Consider the following 16,770-nt stretch of genomic DNA (forward strand, 5'->3'; position numbering starts at 1 on the left):
TGTTTCCTGTAGTATTATATTTTTCTCTTTTGTTTACAGCGCACTGGAGATACAAAGCCAAATTTCTTCCAGGATTGTCTGATGGAGGTGTTTGATAATCTTAACTGTCACATTCAGAATCCCATGCTCTTGGATGCTATTCTCCAACTTATGGATCGGGGAACAATGGTTCTCACCACAAATTATGATAACCTGCTTGAGATTTTTGGTCATCAACAAGGCAAACCTATGGAATCTGTAGATCTAAAGTGCAAGGACAAGGTTTGTAAAATGAAACTGATGGGATTCCCTTTGCAAGCCACAGAATCATCTTTTTAGATGCATCTTGCAGTGGGAGCTATAAGAACATAAGAAATAGGAACAGGAGTGGGCCATACAGCCCCTCAAGCCTGCTCCACCATTCAATAAGATCATGGCTGATCTGATCATGGACTCAGCTCCACTTCCCTGCCCACTCCCCATAACCCCTTATCCCCTTATCGTTTAAGAAACTGTCTATTTCTATCTTAAATTTATTCAATGTCCCAGCTTCTACAGCTCTGAGTCAGCGAATTCCACAGATTTACAACTCTGAGAAGAAATTTCTCTTCATCTCTGGTTTAAATGGGTGGCCCCTTATTCTAAGATCATGCCCTCTAGTTCTAGTCTCCCCCATCAGTGGAAACATCCTCTCTGCATCCACCTTGTCAAGCCCCCTCATAATCTTATACATTTTGATAAGATCACACCTCATTCTGCTGAATTCCAATGAGGAGAGGCCCAACCCTACTCAACCTTTCCTCATAAGTCAACCCCCTCATCTCCAGAATCAACCTAGTGACCCTTCTCTGAACTACCTCCAAAGCAAGTATATTCTTTCGTAAATATGGAAACCAAAACTGCACGCAGTATTCCAGGTGTGGCCTCACCAATACCCTGTGGAGCTGTAGTAAGATTTCCCTGCTTTTATATTCCATCCCCTTTGCAATAAAGGCCAAGATACCATTGGCCTTCCTGATCACTTGCTGTACCTGCATACTATCCTTTTGTGTTTCATGCACAAGTACTCCCAGGTCCTGCTGTACTGCAGCACTTTGCATTCTTTCTCCATTTAAATAATAACTTGCCCTTTGATTTTTTTTTTCTGCCAAAGTGCATGACCTCACACTTTCCAACATTATACTCCATCTGCCAAATTTTTGCTCACTCACTTAGCCTGTCTATGTCCTTTTGCAGATTTTTTGTGTTTTCCTCCCATCTTTGTATCGTCAGCAAACTTGGCTACATTACACTCAGTCCCTTCTTCCAAATCATTAATATAGATAAAAATAGTTGGGGTCCCAGCACTGATCCCTGCGGCACCCCACTAGTTACTGGTTGCCAACCTGAGAATGAACCATTTATCCCGACTCTCTGTTTTCTGTTAGTTAGCCAATCCTCTATCCATGCTAAAATATTACCCCCAACCCTGTGAACTTTTATCTTGTGCAGTAACCTTTTATGTGGCACCTTATCAAATGCCTTCTGGCAGTCCAAATACACTACATGCACTGGTTCCCCTTCATCCACCCTGTTCGCCACATCTTCAAAGAATTCCAGCAAATTTGTCAAACATGACTTCTCCTCCATAAATCCATGCTGACTCTGCCTGACTGAATTTTGCTCTTCCAAATGTCCTGCTACTGCTTCTTTAATAATGGACTCCAACATTTTCCCAACCACAGATGTTAGGCTAATTAATTAATCTATAGTTTCCTGCTTTTTGTCTGCCTCCTTTTTTTAAATAATCTGCTGGGACCTCCCCAGAATCCAGGGAATTTTGGTAAATTACAACCAATGCATCCACAATCCCTGTCGCTACTTCTCTTTAAGACCCTAGGATGCAAGCCATCAGGTCCAGGGGATTTATCTTCCTTTAGCCCCATTATCATACTGAGTACCACCTCCTTAGTGATTGTGCTTGTTAAGTTCCTCCCCCCCCCCCCCCTATAGAAACATAGAAAATAGGTGCAGGAGTAGGCCATTCGGCCCTTCGAGCCTGCACCACCATTCAATAAGATCATGGCTGATCATTCCCTCAGTACCCCTTTCCTGCTTTCTCTCCATACCCCTTGATCCCTTTAGCCGTAAGGGCCATATCTAACTCCTTCTTGAATATATCCAATGAACTGGCATCAACAACTCTCTGCGATAGGGAATTCCACAGGTTAACAACTCTGAGTGAAGAAGTTTCTCCTCATCTCAGTCCTAAATGGCCTACCCCTTATCCTAAGACTATGTCCCCTGGTTCTGGACTTTCCCAACATTGGGAACATTCTTCCTGCATCTAACCTGTCCAGTCCCATCAGGATTTTATATGTTTCTATGAGATCCCCTCTCATCCTTCTAAACTCCAGTGAATATAGGCCCAGTCGATCCAGTCTCTCCTCATATATGTCAGTCCTGTCATCCCGGGAATCAGTCTGGTGAACCTTCGCTGCACTCCCTCAATAGCAAGAACGTCCTTCCTCAGATTAGGAGACCAAAACTGAACACACTGTTCCAGGTGAGGCCTCACCAAGGCCCTGTACAACTGCAGTAAGACCTCCCTGCTCCTATACTCAAATCTCCTAGCTATGAAGGCCAACATACCATTTGCCTTCTTCACACCTGCAGTACCTGAATGCCAACTATAGCCCCTTGACTATCCACTGTCGGAATATTGTTAGTGTCCTCTACCATAAAGACCGATACAAAATATTTGTTCAAGGCCTCTGCCATCTCCATGTTCCCCATTACCAATTCCCCAGCCACATCCTCCAAGGGACCAACATTTACCACAGTCACTCTTTTTCCCCTTCATATACGTATAGAAATTCCCGCTATCCGCTTCCATATTTTGTGCTAGTTTACTTTCATAGTCTTTTTAGTCATTCTTTGCTGGCTTTTAAAAGCTTCCCGATCTTCTGCCCTCTCACTAGTTTTGTCCACTTTGTCTGCCCTTGTTTTTAATTGGATATCGTCCTTTAATTCTTTAGTTAGCCACAGATGGCTATCTTTTCTCTTGCACCCTTTCGTCTTCACTGGAACATATCCTTGAGAGTTGTGAAATATCTCCCCAAATGTACACCACTGTTCATCAATTGTCCTACACTTTAATCTATTTTCCCAGTCCACTCTAGCCAACTCTGTCCTCATGCCGTCATAGTCTTCTTCATTTAAGCTTAGTATGCTGGTTAGAGATCCCACTTTCTCACCCTCCATCTGAATCTGAAATTCAATCATGCTAAGATCGCTCATTCCAAGGGGATCCTTTACTGGGAGATTGTTTATTAATCCTGTCTCATTACACAGGACCAGATCCAAGATAGCCTGCCCCCTGGTTGGTTCTGTTGCTCAAGGAACCTGTCCCTTATGCACTCTGTGAACTCCTCCTCAAGGCCACCCTGACCAACTTGACCCATCCAATCAATATGGAGGTTAAAATCCCCCATGATCATTGCTGTTCCCTTTCTACAAGCCCCCACAATTTCCTGGTTTATGCTCCAACCAACAGAGTTGCTACTGTTACGGGGCCTATAGACTACGCCCACCATGACCCCTTCCCCTCACCATTCCCTATCTGCACCCAAATTGTCTCAACACCCTTATCATTTGAGCCAATATCGTTTCTCACCACTGCAGTGATTCCATCCTTTATCAATAGAGCTACCCCACCTCCTTTTCCTTTCTGTCTGTCCTTCTGGATTGTCAAATACCCCTGAATATTTAATTCCCAGTCCTGGTCACCTAGCAACCACGTCTCTGTAACGGCTATCAGATCATACCCATTTGTCTCAATTTGTGTCGTCAACTCATCTATTTTGTTACAAATGCTGCATGCATATAGACAAAGTGCCTTTAAGTTTTTTTTAGCCTTTATTTCTGCTTGTTTCCCCTCTCCTTCAAACTCACCTACATAATGACCTACAGTGTGGTCCGAGGTTCTTAAAGATAGCTAGAGATGTAACCCATGATGGCTGAATTCTGTGCCCCGATAATAAAGTGGAGGAAGGATGCATAGTAGGCTAGAGTTAGAAGACCAAAGGATGTGAGCCAGGACTTGGGGCTGAAGAATTTTGCAGAGGCACGGTGGGATTTGTAATGAGGACATTGATTTTAAAATCAATGTGTGGGAGGAAGGGGAATCAATGGAGGCTGGCAAGGACAGGGGTGATGGATCATTTGCACTTCGTAGAGGTCAGGATGTGGATCGTTGAGAGTTCTGACGAGAGTTTATGTAAAGTTGAGTTCAGTCAGTTGGAGAGGGCAGTGGGGGAGATGGTATCGGAACAGTCGAGAGATGGGGATTCAGGGCTAGAGTGGTTGGAGACTTGGGGCCAGTGGCACAGAGCAAAAGGAAGGGGAGAGCTCAGTCGAGGCAGCTTCATGGATGCTCTTGGTTTTAGTGATGAGACAGTCCATCAGCTCCTTGTGCCTGATATCTGAGGTGGAGGGGGCAGGACAAAGACATTTAAGGAAGTTGTTGGTTGTAGAAAAAAAAAGAGCCTGAGGTTTTTGCCCTCCATGATGATCCTGGATGGTTTTGGCAGAGGAGTTAAAGCACAGTTGGTCAAACCAGCTCTAGAGGTAGATACTAAGCTGGTTATGCCTTAAGAATGTGCTCAAGAGCTTTACAACTTTTGAAATGAAGTCCGTTATGAAGCTAAATTTAGTAAGTGATCCTGCATCTTCTACTCATTGATTTAATTTTCAGACTCTTTGTGCATTTGCAGGTGGTTCAATGGGCAAGAGGTCTACAAAAATACAGTGTGCTTCATATACATGGATTATTCACAGATCCCTGTGGTCTGGTATTGGACCCATCGGGATACAAGGATGTAATGCACGATCAAGATTTGATGGTAGGCATTGATTTAACTTTTTTTTTAAACAAATTAATTTTTTTAAGTTTTTCAAAGGAATACAAAGTGAACAATGAAATAACAATTAAAAAAAACAAGTGTTAACAACTATGATGACGTCAAAAATAAAAGCAAGCAATAGCCTAACTTGTCTCCAGAGATTGGGGAAAGAATACTTGATGTTACGGCAGATAGCCTCGGTATTATTACCTTGATAAATACAAATGGGAAGGCTTTCGGTGCAGTTATGCCTCTTGCACAAGTAACTTATAAAATTAGAGGTTCTTGTTACAGGTTAGATTTTTTTCAACATATTTTCTGCTGACCGTTTCCTTAATATTTACCATATTTAGTGATGGTGCTCACTGCTTTTTCTTCAATATCTGTTGATCATCAGATCTCACTGCTGTCTTCTCTGGGCTACTGGCCTCAAAATGAAGCTGGAAATCAGCAGGTGAAGAAGTAATTCATGTGATTCTGCGATCAGGGTTTTGTAAAGGGACAGCATCTCCAAAGCAGTCTTTTTCGTGACATTTTCCTATGAGGCAGGCTCGTTGCTAGTTTGTTTGTGGAGGTTCAACTTCACTTCAGAGAACAACTATTGATGCTAAGCCAATTTAGTCTATGTCTTAAAATTTACTCCAGTTTTTCTTGTAGTTTCGTATTTCTAATGGTATGAAACACTTGGCTTTGCCAAATTGGAATTTTGCTTGTATGGCCTTAATTGAATTTTTAACTTCTAATCATGTTGTAAGGATCAGCATGTTGAATGTCACCCAAAGTTTCTCAGGATATCAAAGCAGCTTAACCTTAGACATGATGGCAACATCACTGCTTACTTGCACAATTTGCTGCAGTTGTGAAAAATGGGAAGACCCCAGTGATAAGTTTGCTGAAGTGACCACATTGTTTGATAAGCATCATAGGTCATCAATAAAGATGTCTCCATTCAATATTGGTGAAATAGCAAATTTTGAGTTCATAAAATAATGGTGGTTACATTGTCTACACAGTTCTATGGACAAACAGCTCTCTCACTCACACGTCCGTCCCAGTAGCTAGTATATAGAGAAACATAGAAAATAGGTGCAGGAGTAGGCCATTCGGCCCTTCGAGCCTGCACCACCATTCAATAAGATCATGGCTGATCATTCACCTCAGTACCCTTTCCTGCTTTCTCTCCATAGGTTAACAACTCTGAGTGAAGAAGTTCCAACTCATCTCAGTCCTAAATGGCTTACCCCTTATCCTTAGACTGTGTTCCTTGGTTCTGAACTTCCCCAACATTGGGAACATTCTTCCTGCATCTAACCTGTCCTGTCCCGTCAGAATTTTATGTTTCTGAGAGATCCCCCTCGCATTCTTCTAAACTCCACTGAATACAGGCCCAGTCGATCCAGTCTCTCCTCATATGTCAGTCCAGCCATCCTGGGAATCAGTCTGGTGAACCTTTGCTGCACTCCCTCAATAGCAAGGAAGGGTTTTTAGGACTATTAACCAAATTTTGAGCAGATTCCAAATCCTCAAGGATGAAGGGTCCACTCTGGAGCGATCAGTGACACTGCACCTGAGAGAATATCTAGTGTAAAAACCTGAATATAATGACGATGGCTGATACTGAACCTATATTTGTTCCTATTGGGTCTCCTTCTGGAAAATGATTGAGAGTTTGACTCCATTTCTAATGCTAAAATTATAAACCCTACTGCCTGAAAGCCGGGATCCTGAGAAGCAAATTTGACTTCTAGTGATTCCCAGGGCTCCAGAGTGGCTCTGTGGCAGAATTAAAATAACTTCCCATTAGTGATGTCATCAGAGTGGCTTCAGAGAGGAAGACTGGATTAGAGAGTCACCACTCTGGCAATCAAATTGAAGTTTGTAAAAAGGTCAAATCTTATTTTCATAACTTTTTAAAAATGAAATTGGGTAGTTTGAAAAGTATTCCCCAAAGCTTTTCTTTCGTAGTAATTTTTATAGTTGTGCTTGGGTTTGGGTATTCAATTGGTTTGCCTTTTAAAATACATTTTTGAGGCAATTGTTTCTGAAGTAAAAGTCACCTCAGCTCATCTCTGGTTTTAAAAACAGGCATTGATAGTGATAACTGATGATGTTGGTACAGTATCAAGAGAACAACATGGCAAAAGAATAGCAATGAAAATAGCCTGCAATACTTCCAATGTAGTATTTTTGTGGATGATTTAAATGCTGACCTTAACTGAACTTTGTGACTATGTTTACACAGTGTGAAATAACTGTCATTACAATTTTATTGTAGTCCTGAATAATCTGATCACCTAATGATATCAAGTGTATTATATTATTTAGGATATTTATCCTTTACATACTTAAGGTGAACCATCCTCTTTGAGGGGCATTAATTAATGTGTTTGGGATTCTTTTTCCTGATAGGAAGAGTTTCAGGACCTGTATCGTACCAAGTCCTTTGTATTTTTGGGCTGTGGAGAAACTCTGCGGGATCAGATCTTCCAGGCACTGTTTCTTTATTCTGTTCAGGACAAAGTGGATCTGGAACACTTCATGCTGGTGCGAAAGGATAGCCATGACCATTTCTATAAATTGCAGGCAGAGATGCTGCTGCATGGGATTAAAATAGTATCCTATGGAGACCGATTTGACTATATGCCTCAGTATTTCCGTGATTTGGTGGCGCAGATTTGCAGGCAGAGAAGCCCAGGTAAGTCATCTGTTACTGGTGTTGAGTTATCATTAAATGGTAATTTTGTTCAACATTGAGTATTGCTTTAAGCTGCAAATCTTTTTTGATTGATTCACAGTGACACAGGTACAAGAATGAGAGGTTGTGAGTTCAAATTCTCAACCCATACTTGGGCAATTGCTCTCAAAGCAGTCCTTTGCTCATTCTGCATGAGGATCAGAGCTATTATATTTTTTTTTTGTAATCTGTGTTGTCACTTTCACCATTCCGTAAAACAGGGACACTCTCAGAAAGAGGCAGATTGCAGACTCGAAACTAACTTGCCAAGTCTACTTTTGCTTGTATCTCAATTGTGTTTGAAGAAAGGTGGTATTACCTGTCGGAAAACCCTGATTACCATCTCAGCTGTCCCTAAATTATCCATAGTTTAATTTGTAAAGTATATCTATATTCAATATAATATAATCTCTCATAAATAGTGGCTGATTTTTTTTCTGCTCAAGTGTTTACCAGCCCTGGCAAGCAGCAACACAAAAAATGACTGGCTTGTGTGTCTAAAGTGTACTTCTGTCTGTTCCACACTGGTGTCATGTCCACATTCGGCAATTGTCTGTCACACAGCTGATGATTCACATTCAAATCTATCCTACTTTAATTAGAATGTCTTTCATCTTATTGGCTCTTATGCAAATATCTTAATTGAGATTCAAATATCCTAATTATAATCAGGTTTATGCAAATTTCTTAAAGGCAAGGCAAAACAAGTGAAGCAATCAATCTGTCCAGTAAGTTGCCAATTGGTCAAATAAGTTTGGTAGCATAATAAATATTTCAGAATAATATGATTAAACTTAACTTAATGTCTTGCATTTTGAGTGGATGCACTTAAGTGTAATGGCTAAAGTGTTACGCATAAAGAAAGTGTGCACTATATGCAAGATTTTTTAATATCAGATCTGTCAGATCTCATGTGCTGTTGCTCTGAGTGTTGGAGGATACGCTGTTGTTCTGTTATTATGTACTTATTCCCAACAGAGCCGCTGATTCATAGCACTGACTAAGTCAAGTTCTGTTTTTAATACTTGGGATTCTGGGATTATTTTGCTGGTGCTTTAGGGACCACTGCTATGTCTGTTATTCTGTGAAACTCCTAAGTTGGTGGCCTTTATATAATTCCTTTACCAATGGATTTGATTTTTATTCCTTACTATTTTAAAGCTGAGGATCCACAACAAGATGGTATGCAAGATATACCAGATGGTGGTAGGCAATGTTCCCTGAAATTCCAAATACCTTGCATGCGCAGTTTTTAACGTAGAAAATGCTGCCGCTGGCTGCGCAGGTTCCGTGGAGCGCTGTGCGGTCACGCAGTTAAAAGGGAACATTGGTGGTGGGTATCTGCTTTTTAACAATACTTGACAGTGGTTGTGTTTAGTTGCACTGTGGGTGGTCCTGGGATTTGGTGGCAGTGGGGGGTGATTTTTAAATATATACATATATATATTTCTCTGGATGTGGGTAATGCTGACACAGTACTGAAACAGCTCTTATCAAACTCTCAAATGACATCCTATTTGACTGTTACAAAGATAAACTATCCCTCCTCATCCTTTTCTACCTGTCTGCAGCCTTTGACACGGTTGACCACACGATTCTTCTCCAACGCCCCCACCGTTTTCCAGCTGGGTGGGACTGCACTCGCCTAGTTCCATTCTGATCTATCTAATCGTAGCCAGAGAATCACCTGCAATGGTTTCTCTCCTGCATTGTTGCCTCGCGTGTCCCCCAAGGATGTATCCTTGACCCCCTCTTACTTCTCATCTACATGCTGTGCTTTGGCAACATCATCCGAAAGCACAGCGTCTGTTTCCACATGTACGCTGACGCCATCCAGTTCCACCTCACCACCACTTCTCTCGACCCCTCCACTGCATCTAAATTGCCAGACTGATTGTCCAATATCCAGTACTGGATGAGCAGGAATTTTCTCCAACCAAATATTGGGATGACTAAAGCCATTGTCTTTGGTCCCCGCCACAAACTCTGTTTCCTAGCCACTGACTCCATCCCTCTCCCTAGCATCTGTTTGAGGCTGAACCAGACTCCTTGCTGTCATATTTGACCCTGAACTGAGCTTCCGATCAATCATCCATGCCATAACGAAGACCACCTATTTCCACCTCTCTAACATCGCCCGACTCTGGCCTGCCTCAGCTCATCTGTTACTGAAACCCTCATCCATGCCTTTGTTACCTCTAGACTTGACTATTCCAACGCACTCCTGGCTGATCTGCCACGTTCTACCCTCAAACGAGGTAATCCAAAACTCGACTGCCTTTTCTTACTCGCGCCAATCCTGTTCACCATCACCCCTGTGCCCGCTAACTTACATTGGCTGTCGGTTAAGCAAAGCCTTGATTTAAAAAAAAATAATTCTCATCCTTGTTTTCAAATCCCTCTATAGCCTCGCCCCTCCCTAGCTCTGTAATGTCCTCCAGCCCCACAACACTCAGATATCTGCACTCCTCTAAATCTTGCCTTTTGAGCATCCCTGATTTTAATCGCTCCACCATTGGTGACAGTGCCATCAGCTGCCAAGGCCTTAAGCTCTGGAATTCTCTCCCTAAGCCACTCTACCTCTCCTCCTTAAGGCGCTCCTTAAAACCTACCTCCATCTCCCCTAATTTCTCCTTATGTAGCTCTTTGTCAGATTTTGTTTGATAACGATCCTGTGAAGGGATGCTTTACTACATTAAAGGCGCTATAGAAATACAAGCTGTTCCGCCAAGGTGCATTTATTACTCGTCCCGAGTTGCTCTTAAAAGGTGGTGGGACATCTTTAACTGCTAAGTCCTTGCAGTGATGGTGCTCTTACAATTATTTTAGGCTTTAATGACTCTGGGGATGATGTTTTTTGGCAGAACTGGAGTGGGGGGTCTTGGAATATGGCAATACTGCAGCATTGGGTGCTGTGGTTTAGCATCACGTGGAGGAGTGAGGGAGAATCCTTCTGAGACTGAGTTTTGGCAGAACTGGGAGGGAGTGTAAAATGTGATGTTTGGCTCACTGATGTCCGTCAAGAGTAAGAGGGGGCTGGACCTGGATCTGGCAGTATCAAGGAGCAAGATTCCAGGTACTACTGGTTTGTAATTTCCAAAAGATTGCTGCAAAGATTAAATTCAGCATTTTGTTAGTTTCTGGACACCGTGGTCTCGAAGCTTGCTCACGCTGCGGCAGCTTTTTTTGGTGCATAGGCTTCATATATGCCAGGCAGGAAAGAAGCGTGCTTATTACGAGCCAGAAATGTGCTGCCTGCCATACTGGATCGGGCTGCTCTGTAGGAGTCCAGAGCATACGTAGAAACATAGAAAATAGGTGCAGGAGTAGGCCATTCGGTCCTTTGAGCCTGCACCACCATTCAATAAGATCATGGCTGATCATTCCCTCAGTCCCCCTTTCCTGCTTTCTCTCCATACCCCTTGATCCCTTTAGCCGTAAGGGCCATATCTAACTCCCTTTTGAATGTATCCAATGGACTGGCATCAACAACTCTCTGTGGTAGAGAATTCTACAGGTTAACAACTCTCTGAGTGAAGAAGTTTCTCCTCATCTTGGTCTTAAATGGATTACCCCTTTATCCTTAGACTGTGTCCCCTGGTTCTGGACTTCCCCAACATCGGGAATATTCTTCCTGCATCGAACTTGTCCAGTCCCATCAGAATTTTATATGTTTCTATGAGATCCCCTCTCATCCTTCTAAACTCCAGTGAATACAGGCCCAGTCGATCCAGTCTCTCCTCCTGTGTCAGTCCTGCCATCCCGGGAATCAGTCTAGTGAACCTTCTCTGCACTCCCTCAATAGCAAGAACGTCCTTCCTCAGATTAGGAGACCAAAACTGAACACAATATTCGAGGTGAGGCCTCACCAAGGCCTGTACAACTATAGTAAGACCTCCCTGCTCCTATACTCAAATCCCCTAGCTATGAAGGCCAACATAGCATTTGCTGCTTTCACCGCCTGCTGTACGGCATGCCACCTTTCAATGACTGATATACCATGACAGCCAGGTCTCGTTGTCCCTCCCCTTTTCCTAATCTGCTGCCATTCAGATAATCTGCCTTCCTGTTTTTGCCACCAAAGTGGATAACTTCACATTTATCCACATTTTATTGCATCTGCCATGCATTTGCTCACTCACCTAATCTGTCCAAGTCACCCTGTAGCCTCTTAGCATCCTCCTCACAGCTCTCACTGCCACCCAGCTTAGTGTCATCTGCAAACTTGGAGATATTACACCCAATTCCTTCATCTAAATCATTGATGTATATTGTAAATAGCTGGGGTCCCAGCACTGAGTCCTGCGGCACCCCACAAGTCACTGCCTGCCATTCTGAACAATATCCGTTAATCCCGACTCTCTGCTTCCTGTCTGCCAACCAGTTCTCTATTCACGTCAGTACGTTACCCCCAATACCATTTGCTTTAATTTTGCACACAAATCTCTTGTGTGGGACCTTGTCAAAAGCCTTTTTGAAAGTCCAAATACACCACATCTGCTGGTTCTCCCTTGTCCACTCTAGTAGTTACATCCTCAAATAATTCTACAAGATTTGTCAAGCATGATTTCCCTTTCATAAATCCATGCTGACTTGGACCGATCCTGTCATTGCTTTCCAAATGCGCTGCTATTTCATCTTTAATAATTGATTCCAACATTTTCCCCACTACTGATGTCAGGCTAACCGGTCTATAATTCCCCATTTTCTCTCTCCCTCCTTTTTTAAAAAGTGGTGTTACATTAGCTACCCTCCAGTCCATAGGAACTGATCCAGAGTCGATCGACTTTTGGAAAATGATCACCAATGCATCCACTATTTCTAGGGCCACTTCCTTAAGTACTCTGGGATGCAGACTATCAGGCCCTGGAGATTTATCGGCCTTAAATCCCATTAATTTCCCGAACACAATTCCCCGCCTAAAGGATTTCCTTCAGTTCCTCCTTCTCACTCGACCCTCGGTCCCCTAGTATTTCCGGAAGGTTATTTGTGTCTTCCTTTGTGAAGACAGAACCGAAGTCTTTGTTCAACTGGCCTGCCATTTCTTTGTTCTCCATTATAAATTCACCTGAATCTGACTGCAGGGGACCTATGTTTGTCTTCACTAATCTTTTTCTCTTCACACATCTATAGACGCTTTGGCAGTCAGTTTTTATGTTCCCAGCAAGCTTCCACTCATACTCTATTTTCCCCCTCCAATTAAACCCTTTGTCCTCTGCTGGATTCTAAATTTCTCTCAGTCCTCAGGTTTGCTGCTTTTTCTGGCCAATTTATATGCCTCTTCCTTGGATTTAACACTATCCTTAATTTCCCTTGTTAGCCACGGTTGAGCCACCTTCCCCGTTTTATTTTTACTCCAGATAGGGATGGACAATTGTTGAAGTTCAACCATGTGATCTTTAAATGTTTGCCATTGCCTATCCACCGTTAACCCTTTAAGTATCATTTGCCAGTCTATTCTAGCCAATTCACGTCTCATATCATCGAAGTTACCTTTCCTTACGTTCAGGACCCTAGTCTCTGAATTAACTGTGTCACTCTCCATCTTAATACAGAATTCTACCATATTATGGTCACACTTCCCCAAGGGGTCTCGCACAACAAGATTGCTAATTAGTCCTTTTTCATTACACATCACCCAGTCTAGGATGGCCAGCCCTCTAGTTGCTTCCTCAACATATTGGTCGAGAAAACTATCTCTAATATGCTCCAGGAAATCCTCCACCTTATTCCTACCAGTTTGGTTAGCCCAATCTGTATGTAGATTAAAGTCGCCCATGATAATTGCTGTACCTTTATTGCATGCATCCTAATTTCTTCTTTGATGCTGTCCCCAACCTCACTACTACTGTTTGGTGGTCTGTACACAACTCCCACTAGTGTTTCCTGCCCTTTGGTATTCCGCAGCTCCATCCATACAGATTCCACATTATCCAAGCTAATGTCCTTCCTTACTATTGCGTTAATTTCCTCTTTAACCAGCAACGCTACCTCACCTTTTCCTTTCTGTCTATCCTTCCTGAATGTTGAATACCCCTGGATGTTGAGTTCCCAGCCTTGGTCACCCTGGAGCCATGTCTCTGAGATGCCAATTAATTGCTGCCTGCGCAGTTAATTCGTCCACCTTATTACGAATACTCCTCACATTGAGGCACAGAGCCTTCAGGCTTGTCTTTTTAACACACTTTGCCCCTTTAGAATTTTGCCGTAAAGTGGCCCTCTTTGATTTTTGCCTTGGATTTCTCTGCCCTCCACTTTTACTTTTCTTCTTTCTATCTTTTGCTTCTGCCCCATTCTACTTCCCTTTGTCTCCCTGCCTAGGTTCCCATCCCCCTGCCATATTAGTTTAACCCCTCCCCAATAGCACTAGCAAACACTCCCCCAGGTGCAGACCGTCCGGTTTGTACTGGTCCCACCTCCCCCAGAACCGGTTCCAATGTCCCAGGAATTTGAATCCCTCCCTTCTGCACCACTCCTCAAACCACATATTCATCTTGGCTATCCTGCAATTGCTACTCTGACTAGCACATGGCACTGGTAGCAATCCTGAGATTACTACCTTTTGTGGTCCTACTTTTTAATTTAACTCCCAGCTCCCTAAATTCAGCTTGTAGGACCTCATCCCGTTTTTTTTACCTATATCGCTGGTACCTATATGCACCACGACAACTGGCTGTTCACCCTCCCCCCTCCAAAATGTCCTGTAGCTGCTCCGAGACATCCTTGACCCTTGCACCAGGGAGGCAACATACCATCCTGGAGTCTCTATTGCGGCCGCAGAAACGTCTGTCTATTCCCCTTACAATAGAATCCCCTACCACTATAGCTCTCCCACTCTTTTTCCTGCCCTCCTGTGCAGCAGAGTCATCCACGGTGCCATGAACTTGGCTGCTGCTGTCCTCCCCTGATGAGTCATCTCCCCCAACAGTACCCAAAACGGTGCATCTGTTTTGGAGGGGGATGACCGCAGGGGACCCCTGCACTACCTTCCTTCCACTGCTCTTCCTGCTGGTCACCCATCCCCTATCTGTCTGTGTAACTGTTACCTGCGGTATGACCAACTCAATAAATGTGCCATTCACGGCATCCTCAGCATCGCGGATGCTCCAGAGTAAATCCACCCACAGCTCCAGTGCCGCGATGCGGTCTGTCAGGAGCTGCAGCAGGATACATTTCCCGCACACGTAGTCGTCAGGGACACTGGAAGCGTCTCCGAGTTCCCACGTAGCACAGAAGGAGCATGACACGTGTCCGAGCGCACCTGCCATGACTTAACCCGTAGATTAACTTAATTTGGCAACAACAATGATAAAGGTTACCTATTGGAAAAAAAAAGAAAAACTACTCGCCAATCACCAGCCAATCACTTACCCCCTTGGCAATGACGTCACCCTTCAGTTTCTTTCTACTTCTTTTTGCCTTCTCTCCCTGCACTAGCTAGCCTTTTATCGACCTCCTGCTCCGACGCTGCTGCTCCCTCCTCAGTCTCCCGCTGATGCCTCTCCGACTGCTGTGCCTTTTATAGGCCTCCTGCTCCGACGCTGCTGCTGCCTCCTCGGTCTCCCGCTCTATAAAGCCAGAACTATAAAGCAATGACTAAAATACTTTGTGATATTGGGCAGTCCCGGTGCCTGACTCGCCACTTGTTAAACTTGCCCAGCAACTCGTGGCGCTAACTGGCAGAAAGGACTTTGCACCAGTGCTGTTTAAAGGGATCATCCACTACTTACAGGTTAGTTATTGGTTTGTTATTTGAGGCTGCTGGTCAACTTTTGTGTATTTTTTGGACTGTTATCTGACACTGGAAACCTGATTTTGACGGCTGAGTCGAAGATTTTGCTGGTGGTGCACTGTTTTTGGTTAACTTCACCACAGTTTAACTGCAGTTATGGGTGGGTCTGAAAAGCATGCATTTGAGGCCGGAGGAGGGCGAGCAGCAAGGAAGGCAGCAGGGAGCAGGAGCCACTGTGACAGGCGGTAGGAGAAGGAGGGCATACCTCAGCAGGAATTCAGGGAGCACTTCTCCAGACCAACTTTTCGGAGGTGCCTTACCTTCACAAAGAAGGCTGTCACTGAGCTATGTCACCTGCTGCAGCCATAACTTGAACCTCGCACCAGGGAATGGACAGCACTGTCAGTGGCTGTCGATATCACTGTGACCCTTAACTTTTATGGGACAGGTTCATTTCAGGCTGAAGCAGGTGACATCAGTAACATCTCAATTTTCAATCTATCGTTGTATCAGGGAGGTAATTGAGATTCTCTACACTAGGAGGAACAGCTATATTACTTTCCCAATGGACAAAGTGAAGCAGGACAAGAGAGCAGTCAGCTTTTCCCACATGGCAGGCATCCCGGAGCGTAAGCCATGCTACCACTCAATGTACGAACTGGCAACTTGTTCCATAAATCTACTATTCTCTGGGAATAGAAGAACTGTCTAACATCTAAACTGTTTCTTACCTTGCGGAATTTATATGCATGACCCCTGGTCCTCCCCAGCCTATTTAATTGAAATAATTTGTTAGCACGAACACACATTCCTTTTATTACTTTGTAGATCCCAATTAAATTGACCTTGAATCTACGCTCCTCTAAAGTATATAGGGCTAGAACTTCTACTTTTGTGCTTATCGCCCAGAAATGAGCGTTATTTCCTGCGTGGGCAGGAAAAAAAGGGTTTTCAGATTGCAGGCTTCTTGCCCATTTTCAAAACATCTAGTTTCCATTTTTGAAAATGGGCGTTACCGCAAGCGATATCAAATGGGCGGCAGCATTAAATTTTTTTGACCTTCTGCCGTAAAGTGTGGTCGTTCTTAGCAACGGCATGGCAACGCTCGAATCCCGCAATTCGTGAGGTCAAGGATCATCATGACATGCACAGAAGAGGAGATACAGAGAGAGGGAGCTCAGAGACACAAAGCGTGTGTGGCTGTGGTGTGTGCTTGCCTGGCTGTTGTGGGAGGCACGACGGAGATTCACCAGAAGCAAAAAGCCTACTAAGCACCAAGAACATAGTTGCCACCGAGTTTTTGTCCAACAAATAAGATATAACATGGAAGGGATGGAGGAGGCCCTGGAGCTGGTAGCCAGGAACACTGGTGGCAGAGGGGTCCCAGTGGTCCCGGAGTGCCGCATTGCACGCCAAGGTGACGCACCCCCATTGCCAACCAC

General features: G+C 43.8%; 1 protein-coding gene across 3 annotated transcripts in view; it reads left to right on the forward strand.

Moving 5' to 3' along the window:
• LOC139281490 (protein FAM118A-like) overlaps nucleotides 1–16,770 on the forward strand; it is a 64,590-nt gene that overhangs the window by 23,505 nt on the left and 24,315 nt on the right. For all 3 annotated transcript variants that reach the window (XM_070901661.1, XM_070901663.1, XM_070901662.1), the window contains 3 exons: nucleotides 40–261; nucleotides 4,734–4,862; nucleotides 7,272–7,557. In XM_070901661.1, coding sequence (XP_070757762.1) covers nucleotides 40–261; nucleotides 4,734–4,862; nucleotides 7,272–7,557 — 637 coding nt within the window. The remainder of the gene's footprint in view (nucleotides 1–39; nucleotides 262–4,733; nucleotides 4,863–7,271; nucleotides 7,558–16,770) is intronic.

The sequence above is a fragment of the Pristiophorus japonicus genome, chromosome 15 (genome assembly GCF_044704955.1).
Source record: "Pristiophorus japonicus isolate sPriJap1 chromosome 15, sPriJap1.hap1, whole genome shotgun sequence".
NCBI lineage: Eukaryota > Metazoa > Chordata > Chondrichthyes > Pristiophoridae > Pristiophorus > Pristiophorus japonicus.